Source organism: Liolophura sinensis, chromosome 10 (assembly GCF_032854445.1).
Source record: "Liolophura sinensis isolate JHLJ2023 chromosome 10, CUHK_Ljap_v2, whole genome shotgun sequence".
Lineage (NCBI taxonomy): Eukaryota > Metazoa > Mollusca > Polyplacophora > Chitonida > Chitonidae > Liolophura > Liolophura sinensis.
This window is the reverse complement of record NC_088304.1, coordinates 598,277-617,629: the sequence shown is the minus strand read 5'-3', so window position 1 is coordinate 617,629 and position 19,353 is coordinate 598,277. Positions and strand designations below refer to the sequence as shown.

The following is a 19,353-nucleotide window of genomic DNA, read 5'->3' as shown; positions in this document are numbered from 1 at the left end:
GATGTTGTTCTTTACACCTGCAGGAAGTTAAATTAGTCACCGTCCGCTTCGTGGTTGTTGTACTTTATGCCTATAGGAACATAAATTAGTCACCGTCCTCCTCGTGGATATTGTACTTTATACCTGCAGGAAGGTAAATTATCCACCGTCCTCCTCGTGGATGTTGTACTTTATACATATAGGGATGTAAACTAGCCACCGTCTTCCATGTGGATGTTGTACTTTTTCCCTTTAGGCAGGTAAATTAGCCACCGTTTTCCTCGTGGATGTTGTACTTTATAACTATATGAAGGTAAAGCATCCACCGTCCTCCTCGTGGATTTTGTTCTTGATACCTGGAGGAAGGTAAATTAGTCCCCGTCCTCCTCGTGGATGTTGTACTTTATACCTGCAGGAAGGTAAATCACCCACCGTCCTCCTCGTGGATGTTGTTCCTGATACCTGGAGGAAGGTAAATTAGCCACCGTCCTCCTCGTGGATGTTGTACTTTATACCTATAGGAAAGTAAACTAGCCACCATCCTCCTCATGGATGTTGTACTTTACACCTGCAGGAAGTTAAATTAGTCACCTTCCTCCTCATGGATGTTGTACTTCACACCTGCAGAAAGGTAAATTAGCCACCGTCCTCCTCGTGGATGTTGTACATCACACCTGCAGAAAGGTAAATTAGTCACCGTCCTCCTCGTGGATGTTCTACCTTATAACAGTAGGAAGGTAAATTAGCCACCGTCCACCTCGTGGATGTTGTACCTGATACCTGCAGGAAGTTAAATTAGCCACCGTCCTCCTCATGGATGTTGTACTGTATACCTGCAGGAAGTTAAAATAGCCACCGTCCTCCGTATGGATGTTATACTTTATATCTATATGAAGGTAAATTAGGCACATTTTATATAGATGCCGGGGGAAAACAACCGTCTTGCCAAGTACCTGTATATTGTATAGTCCTACAGGCCTATGAACCGCATGTCGGGACAACGGGTCTGGAGAGGCCGTGGTCTTTTGGGTTATTATGATATAGAATACCTTGTCTTATTCATCATCTGTCTTCGATAGTTCGATAATTTATACCGATAATTTATAAGATACCTTGTCTTATTCATCATCTGTTGTCTATAGTTCGATCATTTGGAGAAGCCCTGTAGTAAATAAAATTTAAGTTAATAGTATGAGATATACAGTGATATAATCCGTATGTCTTTTTAGTGAACACAAATGTGTAACTATATCCCACTACTTTACATTTCGCGCCATATGTGTGGTCATGCGCACTACACCGTCCTCCTGATGGATGTCCGTTCTCCTGGTGGATGTACTTCCGTTCCCCTCGTGGATGTAGGCTGACGAGTACTGTTGGTCCATACGGCATACAATCTTCTCCGGTCGGGTCGTAACAAAATTCAAGTCCACAAACAACGCTATTATAATCTGTACAGAAAGCATCGAGGCAGATACAGAAGTGCCAAACTACTTGTACATCTGCGCATAGATGATTAGTCTCGTTTGGCGAATTGGATCTATGTACGAGTCACTTTCAACATTTTATGTATGCCGCCGTCTACTCAGGTCTACACTGGACTCGCCCTACATGCACATTTAAATGTATTCATACAGTGCTGTCTCACTGGAGTGATATGCCGGAGACATCACTATTTATGGCAACAGTGCAACAAATATAAAAAGCTTATTCAACATTCAAACATTCTACCTTTCCGATTAGACAAAGCCCCGATGTTGCAGAAGCTGATAACAGTTGAACTGTGGTTAATGCGGACATTTTTGCCACAACTTGAAGTTTGAGGTATACTGCATATGAATACCTTGGCCTCAGTACTGGTTTTATAAATGCCATTGAGCTTTTAACAGTGTAGGCAAATAGCACACAGTATAAGGTTTCATCAAGACAACTTTCGTTGTTATTAAATTCTTGAAATCGTTGTGCATTAATTTACCTTAAATGACAATAAATTTCATCCATGACCTAATGACAAGCTCTACTGATTTTACAAAGGTGTTATGAGGTTTGCTTGGAACATGGGATAATATATTCTACTGGAAAAATTGTGTTTCAGCATCAAAAATAATACTTTGACATTTATTGGCTTCTAAGAATGCACTTCTGTGGGCGAAATTTTAGGGTATTTGATTGAAGGTTTCCGTCGTACCCAAGAATTTTTCACTTATTTCGACTTGTACCACGCTACCCTGCATCATGGTGGGAGAAAACTCGGCTCTTCACGACCACCTGTAGGTTGCTGCCAGTCCTTCCAATGCATGACCAGACAGGAAGTCAGCATGAGCTGGTTTTACACGCACTTTTGTGTCAATTACATTTTCCTTGTTGAAAGCACAATATGGTTTCTGTGTTGCTTGCCAGCTCCATGTTGTGCAGTTCGCTGCCAGAAACGCTGGGTGCTTACAATTATACAGAAATACGGTGTCACCAGCCTAGCCTAGCCAATCGTATGACATTAATTGGCACTTTGGTTATGGGATTTGTCCTCATAAGCCGGCCCGTTGAGGCATTAGGCCATTGTCATTCATAAGCTGATTGTGCTTCCACACATTCGTAAACGCTCTTCGACGCAGTAGTCGGATTATCCAAGGACATATCAAGACCTTCAGTAATTGTGCTCACTTTATAAATGTCTCGAATTCAACAATTTCAGAGCTCACGTTACAGTTGTAGCACCACTGTATCAAGCACAGCTACATCTATCATTATATGTTACTGTTACACCACTCTTAAGCTGATGCTTGATTATGATACAACTGCTACCAGCTTATTTATCTGATAGTTGCTTTATGCCGAACTCGAGAATATCTCACTTATACGACAGCAGCCAACATTGTGGTGGAATCCCACGGCCATTCGCAGGTTGCCGACAATCTTTCCCATGTACAGCCGGAGAAGAAGCCAGCATTGGCTGGACTTGAACCAACAATGATCACATTAGCTAAAGATTACTGGATTCTCATGCCTCACTGACTCACCAACAACTAGGACCCCGCTTTCAGTTTTATAAAACATTTGTATCCTTATGTACACCTACTTATATAGCTACAATGTATAGGAATTGAAGCATAGTGTAAAATCACAGCAGTAAGTACAGTGTGATACCAATGCAATGTGATTTCTACAGTAATGGCTGCTATGGTGGTTATATCTGCAAGCAACACCAATGCCTCTCCAGCTGTTTCAAACGACAACAAACACCACATGTAAGATTCTAGAGCCTTTTCTTTATTGACTGAACATCCCCAAATCACCGTAGTCCAGCTCAATTCTGCCCTCAGTACCTCCTAAATCATTTATAGGCTAGAATATTTCACCTGTAACCAGTGTCAACTTTACTAAATTTTTTTCTTTTTTAAATTTTGCAGCGAAAAACCTCTAGCAGCCTGAACAAACAAAAACAGAAAAAAACCACATTTGAGACGAAGAAAAAAAAAAAAAAAAAAGGGAGATTTAGGTTAAAAATGTTAATACATGTACAATTTCAGCACTGAGCGATGCAAAGGGCTCTTGTTTGCCATTACGCACTCACAAGAGACAAATCTCATAAAAATCTCTCAAACGTTTGTATGAACATACCGATTCAAACTTCATACATTTACACATACATGTATATACATAAAAATAATGGGGGTAATAACTGCCGAAAACCTGCGACAAAACTCACGGTAAGTTCTCATTGCTACTACATGCATGTGTGCTGTATGTGTTTACAAAGGCAGCACTGCATGTATAAGAGAAAAACAGAACTGGAAATATACATGAAGACGTACACATTTACAGAGACTTCTACACAGATTATGTCTGTGGCATATTCATCCGCAATGTTAAGGCCTGTAAAGCATTTGAAGAAAAAAATCTGATTCAGATTTAAATAATCACATTCATATTGAGCCAGTCCCAAATATGGACAAGGTTTAGACTCTATACATTACTATTAGCAATTTACAAAGCACATTCAAAATGTCCACCCAGGATAGGATTTGAATTCCCTCTTACAGTATTACTACAGGAGAATTTGGCAACAATATTGGTGTATATTAGTTTTTAGTCACAAGTCTACAGTTTTTAAGGTTATTTAAATACAAAAAAAGTTGCCCAGTCAATAAAAACCTGGATATATCCTCCAAAACACAAGGAATTACTTTCTTGCCAGCCAATCACTCAATGCTCTGGATAGCACACAACCAATGATGGCTCCTGGATTGTTCCTTTAAAGCTTCGACACCCACAACTTTCTGGTGTTTAGTAGGCGTGGTTAGCTATGAAGAGAGACTGGCCTGCCGCCGCGCTGTCAACTCCACCTTCATACTTACCCACGGCCGCTAAACCATTGGCCTGTCAAACAAAACAAAAACCACAATTTCCATTAAAAATTTCAGAACCTTAATGAGAACAGTCAAGCTGCCCAAACTGGTAGCGCAGTCCTCTTGAAGTCTAAAATTGCTCGTCTATTAGCAATTTTTGTTTAATCTAGCACAGAAAAACAGGCCCTAAATTTAGAAAAAGAAAGAAAGATGACTGAGAAACATGTTGGCTAGATTGTATATATTCAGTACTTAATCACAGATTGACTTTCAAAATTTCATAATTTGTGCCCCCTTCAAAATGTTTTAGGTCTTACCTTTGCCCTCTTCAGAAGCTCGTCCTGGCCTGCAGCCTTGTTCTCATCCTTGCCTTGCCAGGCCTTGAGTACGCTGGCCTGAAGGGCACGGCCGTAGGAGAAGGTCAGAGCCCATGGCTTCTTGCCCTGGAATTTATTGATGGCATCCAGGTTGATGGAAGCGTCCTCTTCTGACTGACCTCCTGACAGGAAAGTAATACCTGGGGGACGAAGAGAAACAACTTTTGTCAAACTACCACGGATTATTGAATCACCCATGGCACTGACCTGATAGGAGTCATACACGGGGGTGGGGTGGAGAGAATGACAGCTTGTGTCAAAATATCAGATTACTGAAATAAACTCCTGACAGGAAGACATCTGCTCTTCGTATACCACAGATTGCTAAATGACTGATAGTGACATCCTCAATAATCTATTCATTTCACTGGGATCCTTCTCAGTGATCATTCCACAGTTTCACGAACAAGAATGAGCCGTCCATTTTGTTCTGCTGATTTACAACTGGCAAAAAAATCAAGCCGAAATGCTTAAGTATTCATTTCTCAGATAAATGTAAAACAAGGTACCAGAATTTTTCCAGTTAATTTACAGACTATTAAAGACTATCTGAAATTGTTTATAATCTAAACTGGACACAGTGTTCTAATTCTCACACCATTTATATCTGGCCTACTCCAGTTTTGCCACAATAGCTAAACCAGGCTACAGTAATTCGTTGACCTTTTCGACCAGCAGGCATCAAGCCACAGCTGTGTGCCTGACCGTGAAATTTGCCAGGATTATTTGGAATGATCAAAACTTAAAACGGTATGGCAATGGTGGGGTGGACGATTGTTTTCTCGCCTTGACTGATGGCTAGACAAACATCGCCACGAGAGTGGGTGCACATGCTTGGCCAGATGAAAGTAGTCCAGTGGATACAGGCTTGAAGAATTCCAGACATCACCTTTATTTTTATCACTGAATTAAAATGCAGAAATTATCAAGCCACAGTCGTTTACAAACCTGTAAATTACAAAACTGTCTCAAAGCAATAAATGTAACAAATCAGCATGCAAATGTATTTCAGCGATGAAGACCCCGACTTACAAGTATCTGTCATTAAGCTCCCATAAAATAAAGGGGAAAGTTTTTCAAGCCTCACTCGCATGGTGTTTTGTCATCCTATTTTAGAAGTGTTCTATGTTCCCACCATTCATTTCGGATACCGTCCGTTATACACGTAAACATACTTGGGACAAAGTTTCCTAAACTAACACTTTTAAACCTTGTTCTCGCATTATCATGACAGCCCATTGCCATGTCTGTACATCAGTAAATTTGCATTGAGCCCATATAGGTAGACGAGGACAATCTCCAGACATTCCCGATGTCATAAAATGGCGATCATAAACTCAAACATGCACACACTGAACATTGTGTTGGCACGTGTGGAAATGGATGCCCATTACCAGCTTCATGTTGCAACAAGTGTAAACACTGTGTTAATGAAAGGCTAAATCTATTCCTACTCAACATTTTTTTTTGCAACTCAGTCCCTGCGCAAGTCTTACAGATAAGTGACAGCTTACAGAATTCAACATTGACCAATTAGATGAATTTATTTTCATTGACCCGCCCATTGGAGAAATAAAGTCAACATGCTTGTGAAATCTCAACTAGTAGATGGAGACTCAAATTTTACATACTGTCAAATGCCTGGTGAAGAGCCTGTGCATTTTAATTTGGACCTTTAACTTTCATTTTGTTGAACCATTTCAGTAAAGCCATTATAAAGTCATGTGCCAGTATAGGTGCATTACAAAGACATTCACAACACTCACATATAATCTCTTTACCACGGGTAGAATTTAAAACAATTACCAAAACAGGTGGCCTGATTGGGCCTCTGCCGTGATTGACAGGTCCTACAAACAATATTGGAACTTCAACTGCTATACACAGAGCTGAAGTTGCGATTTGCATATCTGTACAACTCAGCTGTTTGTACTTAACACACTCACAGCTTTAGACTGACCTGCCCCAAAATTTCCACACAATGAATCATTTTGTTAGAACATGAAAACCTCTACTGGTAAGGTGTGAAGACGTATATTTTTTTATGCAAACAAAATGGTTGAACATAGATTTTTTGAGTTGGACTGATTATGGTGGGTCGATCGGATTACACGCAGCAGACAACTTCACCTCACGTTGCATCGGCTCAAGTCACTGAGCAGGCCCCTAGCTAGCGTTATTTGGCGTGGCGCAGCGCCACATCCTGATTTCCAGCACCACACTGCCCCCAAACAATTCTCAGCGCCGTGCCCCTTTTTCCAGACCCCTTGCTAGTGTTATTTGGTGTGGCACAGCCCCAAGCCCCTAAAATTGCCCCTATGCCGCCTTTTTAAAAGCTATGTATGCGCCATGCTGCCGTTTCTTTATCTGCCAGTGATCTCCACAATTCCGGTGTTGGCAAAACTGTGTTAAGCCTATGCTGTGTTTTGTAGAAATCCTGATTCATGGAGAATTCACTCTTCCTCGTCGTGCAGTAAAGATGCCCAGAAGTGAAAGGCGGGCAAAGAAACGTTCTCGGAAATTAACAGAAATAGCCAAGGGCTGTCATTTAATTGTAAATCTCTTTGGGTAAAGCTGGGGCAAAGTGTCACCAACGAAAACAGTGTACCCGAGCCGGAGAGGCCAGGGACAGCTGATGTTGAAACATGAGATCACAAATGCCTTGGAGGCTGCAACTTTTACTGCTAATATGCCTTGTGAAACGCCAAAACCAAAAAAAAAATCAGAACATTCCATAGAAAAGAAGCTGTTCTGAGTCTTAATTTTGACTGGCTTTTAATTAATTATGAATGGAGTGACGAGGACAAAGCTGACACTGATTCCGATGTTATACTGTACCCTGTGTCAAACACACAAAACATACGCTCCAAATGGGAACAAAACAAAATCATAATACTAATGATTTAATTGTGGATTATTTCCCACGACTTCCTGGGATTTCCCATGACTTCGGCATCTTTTATCTCCATTCAAATGAATAAACCTTTTAATCAGTTTATATTTTTCTTGACAGTATTTTACTTGAAAGTGATTTTTCAGGGTTAAGTGTGTAACATCACTTCATTGACATGACTAATTGCTTTTTGATATTCACTGCAGTAATACTCCTTAGGGAAAATTAGGGTTGAATTCAGGGCGTTTTTGCGTCTTTCAAAAGGGTTCTTTCAAAGAGACAAATGACTTAAAATTTACAAACAAAATGAAATTTCGAATTTATGTTTTGCACTTTGAAAAGGGTTACCTGTAAAAGGGTGAATAGAAATATTATATTTACACATTAAATCGGCATAATTACTCCAAATTTATTTTCAAGTTTTCAATTTTTAAATGTCATTTGATTTGATTCTACAAGAATGCCTGGATTTAACACTGACAAAATGTGAAAAACTGTTTTTCTTCAAATGAAATGTAGTGAAATTTTGGGAAAATTTAATGGCCACAAATGCCTTAGATTGCTTCTCAAGGCATCTGGGATCTATAGCTTCCAGGACCCCGACCTTACAGCGACGCTCGCTACGCTCCCAGTTCATGCCCTTTCAGATAGCTATTCCACCATGCCCCTTTCAATTCCTGGGTAGGGGTCTGCTGAGAGCGGCCAAGGTCAGAGTAGAAATTCAGTGTCTCGCTGTGTTCGTTGCACCTGCACATGTTGTCGGGGTTTTTTTTTAACTTGCGTGTTGACTCAGACTGACTTTTCAAAGCCTACGCCATCCCTTCACCAGCAGGAGTGTATCCATCCACATCACCGGCCAGTCGACATGTGCCGACTTTCTATATTGTCTATAGACATACAGCTGACAACCATCAACCACACCATGCACGATTAAATTTATCTGATCAGACTCCCCTACAGCCCATGACCCGATTTTATCAACTTTCCCTCGAGCATTCCAACCACGAGTGCTGCTCAGCTAATCAAAAAGGTCAACTAATTACGGTATACTGAATCACAAACTGGCGTTCTCTTGTGCACATGACAGATGAAAAGTGACGGTAACCTCATCTGTCAAAACAATGTTGTTGCTAAACTACTTCTTCAGTCTTTTACCATGTTGAAGGGCAATTTCGAATGCCATTTATCCACAATAATCTTATGGCTGACAATTTTGCTTGGTGGTTCTGAAAACATCTTGGCTTCACCGAAAATGTACTTTTTTTTGCCAGTTTAAGCCCTTATGATATGATTAAACAGCACTAAGTGAACATGTGAAAAGGTTTAAGAAATAGGGTACCATTTGCCAATACAAGACTTACCTGGCACCGCAGCAGGGACTCCTCTTGACAGAGCGGTCACTGTGGCTGTAGCAATCTGACCAGGAGTATACTTCTTGGAGCACGACTGACCAGCAGTGACCATGTTAGGTTTAAGTAAGGTACCCTCCAGGAACACGTGGTGGTCAGCTAGAGCCTTGTACTGGAATGCCAGCACCTATGAAAAGCAGCAAGGCTGACTTACAATGCTGATTACAGTACAGCAGATGTCCTATGTATTTTTATACAATGGACATGCCTCTAGAGGATAGAGGTTAAGAAGACAACAAACGGCTTGCTTGTATGGTTAAGGCCATATGTACGCCTTCTCTGCTTACTCTCCTACAACATGCATTTCTACATTACAGGCCAAGAGTTGCTACTTATCTAGGAAACCAGGAAAAAGAAATAAAAAAAATCGCAATAGCTCATAATAACATGGCTCACCCAAAGTGATTAATAACTGGCTTGTGATCCCTTCATGCAAGTTGCCTTTGACTGACAACAGGTCCATCTCTGACTATGATGAATCTGAAGTGATCTTTGTAAACTAGGACAGTCACATCTATACTTGACAAACTGTTTCTAAACACGTTTACTGCCTGAAAATATACTTGCTCTTTCAAGCAAGAATGTACATGTAAGAATGTAGTACTTCTAAAGACATTTCTGTACAAACCTGTTCTGTAACTTGCTGAGCAGTCTCCAAGTCATGGTCTCCATCTGGCAATACCTCAGGTTCAACAATTGGTACCAAGCCATTCTACAACATACATGGTAATTCTCTGAATATAACAATGCTAAAAGGATTTCATGAAAACTTTCATTCATTATTCGACTGGTGTTTTGTGCTGTATTCAAGAATATGTCACTTATACGACGGCAACAACCATTATGGTGGAAGAAAACTGGGCAGAACCGGGGGAAACCCAGTCAGAGAGGAAGACCACATGAGCTGAACTTGAATTCACAGCGAACGCATTGGTGAAAGGCTCCTGGGTCAATACGCCACATATACCACTAGGATTCTCTCATGCAGGCAGAATGTAAGGGAACTGGACAAAGAGCAACATGCTTCCTGTGTCTTTTCCAGGTTTTGCTGCATTTTACCCAACACCTCTGAAGGCTAAAGGCTAAAACTTTGAATTCCTTAGGTGATGTAATGATGGCAAACATCCATGTTTGACGGAAGACTTAATCAAATTACAATACAACTGATGTTTGACAATCTAACTAGATCAGCCCATACAGTAATGCAGTGTACAAACCTGTTGGCAAATGCTGGCGTAGCGAGCCAAGACGTTGGCGTTCTCCATCATGGCCTGGTATGAGGGGGTGTGGGGGCCAATCTTCAAAACACACCTCCACTTAGCAAACTGAGCTCCATCTTTCTTGTACTGGGCACACCTCTCTGCCAGACCATCAAGACCTGAGGTGACAAAAATAGGAGGATAAGCACAGGCACAGATCAGGGGCCAGGATTATGATCCTATATTAACTGATGGCCAAAAGAAACTTTACAAAGAGTTCAAGTCAATTTATTTTGCCATAGCAACAAACAGGATGACTGAAGTTTAATATATTGAAAAGACCAATGACTTTAGATACTGAAAGTTTTGAGTAAGAACGGACAGAGAGGCCTCAAATTTGTTTTTTTACAAGTGAACAAACAGAGCAGGGGTAGAAAAATAACCATTTCATCTTGGTTAACAATGGGCAGAGTATACAAAAAGCTGATTATTTTTAAAATCAGTCAATATCAAAACCAATCAATATTGCATGTGGCCACCCCTAGCTTCAATGCATGCAAAAATTCGCCGAAGCATATAAAAAGTCGTCCGATGAGATGACATTGGATTCACTGCCATTCACACTGGAGAGCGAATGCCAGGTCTAGTTGGTTGGCTGCAAGGTGTGGCCGTTGTCTTACTTGACGACCCATGATATCCCAAAGGTGTTCTATGGGGGACATATCTGGGGAATGTGCAGGCCATGGCAAGACGCTGACGTTGTTGGCGTCCAGAAGTTCTGCACAACTCAAGCTGTAAAGGGTCTGGTGTTGTCATGCTGGCACAGGACACCACGTGGCTGCTGTCCACGGAATGGCAGGACAACAGGATGTAGAATTTCATCCATGTAACGTCGAGCTGTTAGCTTCCCGTAGATGATGACCAGTGATGTCCGTTCCTCTCCACAAATCCCACTACACACCATCATGCTGCCACCACCAAACGGTACCAACTCCTGGACGCATGATGCAGCAGTTCGTTTGCTTCTTTGACGGTAAACTCCCCGTTCTGCCAACCGCTTGGAACAGGCAGAAGCGGCTTTTATCCGTGAAAACACGTTGCCAATCATGTCGCTGCCAATGGCATACAATTAGAGCCCATTTCAACCTCTGTCGACAATGTTCGGCTGTCAACTACTGCCCTCTGAATGGTTGATACGCCATGAGTCTCCTGCACACTGTGTGCCAACTGACTCAGTGACCTAGGACATTGATTTACCATGACGTCACTGTCAGGAAGCGGTTCTTCAGGTGTAAGGTGCGCAGGTACCCGTCTTCTCTGGGCATCGTTACCCTAGGCCTGCCTGTTCTTGGCCTGTCTGATGTCTGCCCGTCTGTCTGTAATGTTGTATCAAGTTTGATACAGTTACACGAGAGTAGCCGAAGGTCAATGCAATGTGGGCATGTAGGGCTTGAAATTAGCGCTGGTCCGAGGTCAGTGGATTTTCTGTCTGGCAAGTTGAGTTTGCAAAGCACTGGTCCGATGGGCCAGTAGAAAATACACACACTTTCAGTGATAAGTCTTTGTCATATTCAGAAATTGGAACATGAAATTTTTTTTTTTTTTCGTATGTCGGTGGCATAAATGTCACTCATACATGGAGTGCGGCTTGCTGAAAAACAGTCTGACTAGGGCGAAGTACTGTTCTACACTGGTCGCAATTTGGTACTGCCTGCATATTTAGTGTGAAAAAAAGGCATCCATTAAGTGAATGACCAGTCACCGTAGCGTTATCCAATTAAACCTTAATGACCAGCAGCTCACTGTGTGCTGTAATAATTGAAGTATTGTACTTACAGTTACTGATAATACATCAGCGCTTGTTATGGTTTTCTGGTTGTTTTAAATGACTTAGTTTGATGAATTTCTTATCTGTATAAGTTAGGCCTATGTGTTAGCATCAAAAGTGTCACTTTAAGGTTTGCACGTGTGCTGAAGCAGGTGCAGTTACATGCCAAAGATTACACTTAAGCTGAAATACAGTACTTATGAGCTCATGTAATTTGTAAATGCAAAGTTAGGAATTGTTTGGTTTCAAGCAACACCTACACTTGTAACACCCGATGTGTCCTTTTCATTTTGTCAGGACCAGTAAACCTACGACTGGATCATTAGAATTCTGAGAATGCTGGTCCTGCTGGCCAGTTAGACTTTCTGCTAATTTCTAGCCCTGGCAGGGGTGGCTCCCATGGATACCATACCCAGGGCCCTCTCGCGGTGTTCTGGAGTCAATCGAGGCATTACTTTAGTGGTTTTCAGTCAGTGTGCAAGTCCAGCACACTGTGCCTAACATTTTTAGACACTTATTACATGTGCAGTTGCAGCCATCCATGATGATTGGTCACATGATTTTTCTACTTTCTTTGTTGTCTCCAAACAAATTTGTGTGAGTGTATATGACACTTGTCACACATGGGAACATGCTTTGTACAATGTCTTCCTACAATAATTTGATATTAATTTGCTGAAAAAGCTGGTTAAATTTAACTCACAGAGTCGTAAAGTTTCTTTTGGCCATCAGTTTACATTTCATTAACTATCAAGGCATTCATCTTTGCATCGGGGATCAATCAAAGTTCAAGACTGGAAGATCCCCCAATGGTAGGTTTACAGTTAGTTCAGTGTAAGCTAACCGTATCTATTTTGTCTAGTATACCTGTATAATGGGTTTCACTATTCATGAATGAAGGAATGCTTGCGGTTCAATGCCATTTCTCAGATCTATGATGAGAAGTCACTCTGTGTTTGTATGTGTGTGTGTGCGTTCACATACTGAGTCTTCTTGTGGCAGAGTGAGTCCATGCGGCCAAAGTGCTGCCGTCACAGAAGTATCATGACGAAGACACCAGACATGACACTCCACCCAGTCACATACTCACACCGGGCCAACCAGTCCTGTTTCTTTACCCCAACTGTTCAGTGCTGTGCTCAAAGCGAGGCTGCAACTAGACTGAGGTGGACACATTAACCATTAGGCCACCACTCTTCATGAACGGTTAGCACTAATGTAAATGTATGTGTAGTGCTTCTACTATTGTAACACACATGATGTTATCAAAGACCCTGCACAATGTTCTCATACATATTTATTTGGTTGATGTTTTACGCCCTGCTCAAGAAGATTTCATATATATCTATAATCAAGCTAGAGTACTTATGGAATTTGAAATACTACAGAAGAGAGAACACATCACACGTGTTACTGCACAATTTGCACCCTCCCGTTGCGTCTGGCTAGCCTGCTTGTACTTGAAATGGTTTGTCACACAGGAAGTGATTACATATGTATAGTACATTTTGTTTTACTGCAGAAATTTATTTGCTTGTAGTAAACATGTGAAATGACCCAAGTTACTCTCCAACCTTCACTTGATTGGTAAATTTAATTTGGAGAGAGGATGAAGAATCAATTCTTGAAGACTACACAGAGTTCATGTGAATTTAAGGTGGCTGCCTTGAGATCTCGTCACAATATCATGTGCAGGCCTTTGATTTACTGTTCTGTACACCCCTCACTAAAAATCATGAGTAGGGGGATCTTTCAGGGCACAAAATACTGCACTCCCAGATAATGACAGCCTAAATTTCATTTCAAGAGAGTAACAGCTTTAAAGTTTGATAGCACACTTCAAAACCAAATGCATTCATTATAAAGAGGTAAAAATTACCCCTCACCCACCCCATGTGCACGAATACAATCCAACATCAAAAGCAGACTTTTCTGGCACATCAGCAAGCTGAGTACATGCCATCAAGTCTTATTGGACAACACAGGTCAGAGGACTGTTTGTACATCAGTTCAGCTTTTTACATGACATGCCTCAGCCCTGCCGCTACCCTGACCTTTATGTCTTGGTGCACCGGGCAGACACGGCACAAACAACATGTTGATCTAAAGTCTGCTGCATGCCCTCAGCTGTGCTCACATCCAGTGACAAGATCTATACTTCCAACATTCAGAACAACCACAGAAGCCATGTAATATGACATAGTGACACACACACACAGATGAACACTACAGTGGGCTTGCTTATCCCCAATGTAGAATATTATATACAAAAATCTTACTGGAAGGCATTCTAAAGTAAATACATGTACCTGGACTACTGTTTTACTGTCTGTTTGACCATTAATTGTGAAACAATTCTAGTCAATTCTAAGCCAAATACATACTTCCTTCTGACCTGGTGACAATTCTACAACAACCACTAGGCATGTTCCTAGCATCTGATCTATTTATATATATTTGGCGGGGGGGGCGGGGGGGTATGTCATGCTGGAAGATTATTTCAACAGGACTGGCCAGTATTATGGTGGTAGAAACCAGGCAGATCTCCAGTTAAGAAGAATGATGAACTGCAAAAATGTTTGGTAAGAAACTAAATGTCATCAGAATAATGTAAAGATTGTGTTAGTTTCTGTTATGTTGTATACTTCTTTAGGTTATTTTGTACAGGCATGAACAGCAATACTCTGGGTGGTCTAATTTGCTCAGAACACCACTAGAAGATGGTCATTACCAATAACATTTGACATTATCAAACCAAAGAGATAAGCCATGGACATTTTCAAATCAACTTTACATTGGACAATTGTGAATATTTATATTGAAAATAATTACTCTTGCTTAATAACAGGACTAGTCTATTGATAGATTGATTTACTTCACTAATGTTTTACGCTGTGCTGAACAACATTTCCTTTGTATGATGTAGCCAGAATTATGTTAGGAGGAAACCTAACAGAGCCCAGCAAACCCACAACCATCCGTACTTTGCTGCCAGACCTCCCCATGAATGACAGGAGAAACCTATTGATAAATTTTATGAACGGTAAATTTGATGCAATCCACCTGACAGAAGGTTTTTCCCTTTGTCACTAAAATGTCCACTCTGACACCCGTCTCCTCTGTTAGGCACAATGTTAACAAGGCAATAGAAACAGTCACACTGCTCGTTTTGATTTCTAGCAAGGGGTAAGCGAAATACAGGTTGGTCATCAGCACTAACCTTGTGTGGTGGTTTCATTGTCTGAGCCTGCCAGAGGTACTACTCCCTTGTCCACCTTGATCCCAGGGATGATACCTTTATCCTGGAGGACCTTGACAAAGGGCACCCCATTACTGTCCTTTTGGTACAGAGTCTCGTGGAACAAGATCACCCCACTGATGTTCTCCGCTACAGATTTGTCAGAAGTGAAGAGCAGTTCACGGTACCGCCGGCGGTTCTCCTCTGTGTTCTCCACGCCGATTGAAGCAAACCGCTTTCCCATCGTTCCTAATGACCAGAGGACAATGAATATTCAGTTGTCATGTTGACTATATCATACACAGTCAAGTTCAATTTCAAGAGCACCTATGCTGTAAGTAGTATTTATCATGGTGGCTACAGTAAACGCCTCAACAAAAGAGGCGGCTTCATTGTGTTTACAAATGAGTTTTATTTGCACATTAACACTGCAGACTTAAAATAGTAAAACTAAAACTAAATTTTCTGGGAGTTTAAATTTCAAAAATATAACTCAAATTTCAGATATGACAAAGAATGTCTTGTTTTATTGTGGTCTCAGAAACTTTTCAGAAAATGTTTTCCCCGAGTGCATAAATGAATTAAGAAATAGAAATCTGCTTTGCTACATCATTTTACAAGAAAACATTCCAGAAAATTATATTCACAACAAATACCATATTACACCTATCAAGATCAACTGTTACAGAGATAGTGTACAGATCTGCATCTGATGGAAGATCTGCCCTATCAAAAACACATAAGTTTGCTGAGCTCACAAGTCCATGATACTTTCCGTCTGCCACACAATTTTTGTACACTTGGGTTAAAATAAAGTAAAACTTAAAGATCTACCCAAGAAGTGATATTAAGACCGGAAATTTACCGACGGCCTTTTGTTGAGTCAATACTTAGGGACATTATGACCCCAACATGTCTATGTTTGTCAGAGCATCTTCCCAGACATCTCTGATCAGGACTGCATGTATACTCCAAGTATGCATCACATACATTCACATTATTTGCACAATGAATTTCCTTCAGATGAGTGCACCATAATAGACTTTCACGTATCTTCTTCACATTCAACCTCCACAAAGTCAGCTCCATGATCTGTAAAGGTTTTTAAGAAGCATAACTGCAGGAATCTATTGATCAGGAGTTAACTATACAGACTCACCCGTGCTCTCATCAGCAGCCAGGATACCTTTGCCAGGAGCCACGATGGCATTGGCAATCTGAGCCAGCTCCAGCTGCTTCTCCTGGCTGAGATAGGGTGCGAAGTATGGCATAATGATTGATGGTACAGATACCTGTGAAACAACCACACAGAGTCATCATGTCTTGGGACTTACTGCTGCATCACAAACTTTTTGTTTATATCCTCAGAGGTCTGGATTCAATGGTGTTTGAATTCCATGCGCAATGGTGTCTCAGGATTATTGGGTGAGGAAAGAAGATTTATTTATTTGATTAGTGTTTTATGCCAAGCTCAAGAATATTTCACATATACAACTAGAAGCCAGGATGAGCTGGACTTGAAATCACAGTGAATAAAGTAATAAAGGGCTCCTAGGCCATTGCACTGCTATGGCACACTAACCATCCTTGGTTAAAAGCACTTCTGCATCAATCACCTTCAAAACATTAGCAAAAGCTATATATATCCAGTGGATTTAGCTACACCTAGTACTCACTGTTACTGTACTGTTGTAATTCATCCAGTTCAGGGGACACTTTCACTAAGATGATGTACGATATTGCACATATAGAACAAATGTTAGTGACGTAGAACATAGTGTGATAAATGTACGATAAATAAATGCCGTACACCGCTTTGTGAAAGTGACCCCAGATCTTTAAGTTCACTGCATTTTCGACGAAACATCTCATTTATTTTTTTCAGAATTTGTTTTTAAGAATGTTATTCCAACATTATTCCAACAGTCGCTGACATGATTAGAGTTGGATAAACTTCCTGTGACATCAAAGTTCCTAACCTCTGATTGTAAAGGTTCCTAAATCCCATCTTACAATTCAAATGTTTCAGCCCCTTCAACTCTTCACAAAAACCTAAGAACGTAAGTGAAAGTATATTTATGCATAATTGTAACTGGTGTTTTCAGTGATGTGTACTTTGATTTTTAGAGGTCTTTTTCTTTTAAAATCAATTTTCCAACAATGTAATGTTATATATGTTATGCAGCAATAATCAATCTATAGTAATAGAAATGTACAAGTGAAATTTCAATATTCTTAATTTATTCCATAGAAAAGCAAGTGTCATGGGTAGGGACAGTCACAACAATTAGTTCCTGGATCCGGTTCTACAGTGTCCTGTTTATACTGCACTAGCTTGACCTCAATCATCTGGCAAGTTGTTTACTTGTGTGAAATACAGATGATGTCAGTCAATTCACTGAAGAATCTGCTTTTCACAATGACATCTGCCATTTTTAATTCCCAGCTCATTATCCAAAAAAATATCTGTCCCTTGACTGCTCAACTCACAGGGTAGGACTGGCACAGATCTTAATTCCAGTGAATATGCTGGGTTACATCTTCAAAATGCAAGATTAACTGAACTCATGAATTGCTGAAGTACAAGCTCAAAATAAGTTCTGGTTCTAAAGTTAGTTATATATGATGGCCATCACCCTGAATATCCTCTTGAAGATTTGTTTTAATTAATCTTTTTAATTACTTGATTCACAGTTGTGTATACTATGTGACTGCTGAACTAAAAAGGCCATTTTACACTGCTTAAGAAATTGTGTCCTGGGAAAAACCAGGAAATTTAAGTCATCAAAGTGTACAAACCCAGACAGACATCTTTCACACCTACACCTAAAGTGAAGGTCATGCCAAAAATAGATTCCAACATGTTGTTGGAATGGCCTCCACATGTACACTGCTGAAGAAAAGGATGCATAGAGAGATGTTAATGGCTGAATACTGTTTACATCAGCGTACTTGTACTAAATGGATTTCATCTTCTGGACAGAAGTACATGGATCATACAGGATATAATTTACAGTTTAGCATCAGTAACATTTTCTATATATGATATCTTCATTTGAGAATGTGCAAGCATTGTCTTTTGGTCTTCATTCCCCACATACTGTAGGTTTCCTGACGAGCTACATGTATGACGTAAACTTGAATGTGCGTGTACATTTCGAGAATGCGAGAATTAATTAGTAAGTCTCACTTATAAATTTATGTGACATCAGTACTTAAAATCATAATGAAAATATTACATGATTAGCTTACGTCCCAGCCTAGTCTTTTTCAGTTCACAATACCATTTTCATTTCCCTGGTTTCCTGATAAACTTTCACGAAACCACTTTCACGTAAACTTAAAAAATCATGATGTCCATTTCCAGTTGTTTGGTACACGGTATTTGTACAGGAAAATCCAGATAAAGAAAACATCACACACACACATCCAGAAAGCCTAATTTAATCGTTAAATTAAATGCTGTAGGCCCTATGTCATTTTTACGAAGAGTAAATAATGTGACAGCGAGTTTATCAGCTCACATTTGCAAACGTGTTGACCCCTCCGCTGACGGCCTTGTTGGTGATGTGACGCAAGAAACGTCCTTAATAATTACGTGATTATTGGCCGCACTGTTAATAATGAAGTTCCATACAAGTACACTAGATTTCATAAACTACTGTCCCTAAACGTAGCCATGGAAAACTCAAATTCAAGCATGCAAAACATTTGAGCAAGGTCAAAGTCGAACGAAGCAAGGTCGTGCGCGTTTACGATATGCTTACGAAAAATCGCGTCTGCGTCCCAGTTTAAATGACCATTTTCCTTCATGACATCTCTATAACATGCTGTAAATACATGTGAAGACACTGACAGAAACCTGCGAAAGGCTAACCGAAGCGGAAACTTGCGACTTACCGAGTTAGAAGGGATGAAGCTGAATGCCGGTATCCGTGTGTGCCTTCCTCACTTCGAAGAACCTCAAGGACGATGCGCAGACAAGATGCGCAAAAGGAAGGTTGAACGTTCATGAATATTCATTAGAGAAATGAATATTCAACAATGGACATGCACATCAAGTTGTGGTGACATCGACGTGTTC

At 40.5% G+C, this 19,353-nt stretch overlaps 1 protein-coding gene across 1 annotated transcript; it reads right to left on the bottom strand.

Annotated features, from left to right (window-relative positions):
- Positions 1–3,225: 3,225 nt before the first annotated feature.
- Positions 3,226–19,259, bottom strand: LOC135477208 (fructose-bisphosphate aldolase-like). Its single transcript, XM_064757365.1, has 8 exons — positions 19,170–19,259; positions 16,429–16,561; positions 15,252–15,518; positions 10,222–10,382; positions 9,633–9,716; positions 8,957–9,131; positions 4,643–4,842; positions 3,226–4,356 (listed from the first exon to the last, which is right to left on the bottom strand). The coding sequence occupies exons 2-8, from the start codon at positions 16,538–16,540 to the stop codon at positions 4,264–4,266; spliced, it is 1,092 nt and encodes a 363-aa protein (XP_064613435.1). The 5' UTR covers positions 16,541–16,561; positions 19,170–19,259; the 3' UTR covers positions 3,226–4,263.
- Between the last annotated feature and the right edge of the window lie 94 nt (positions 19,260–19,353).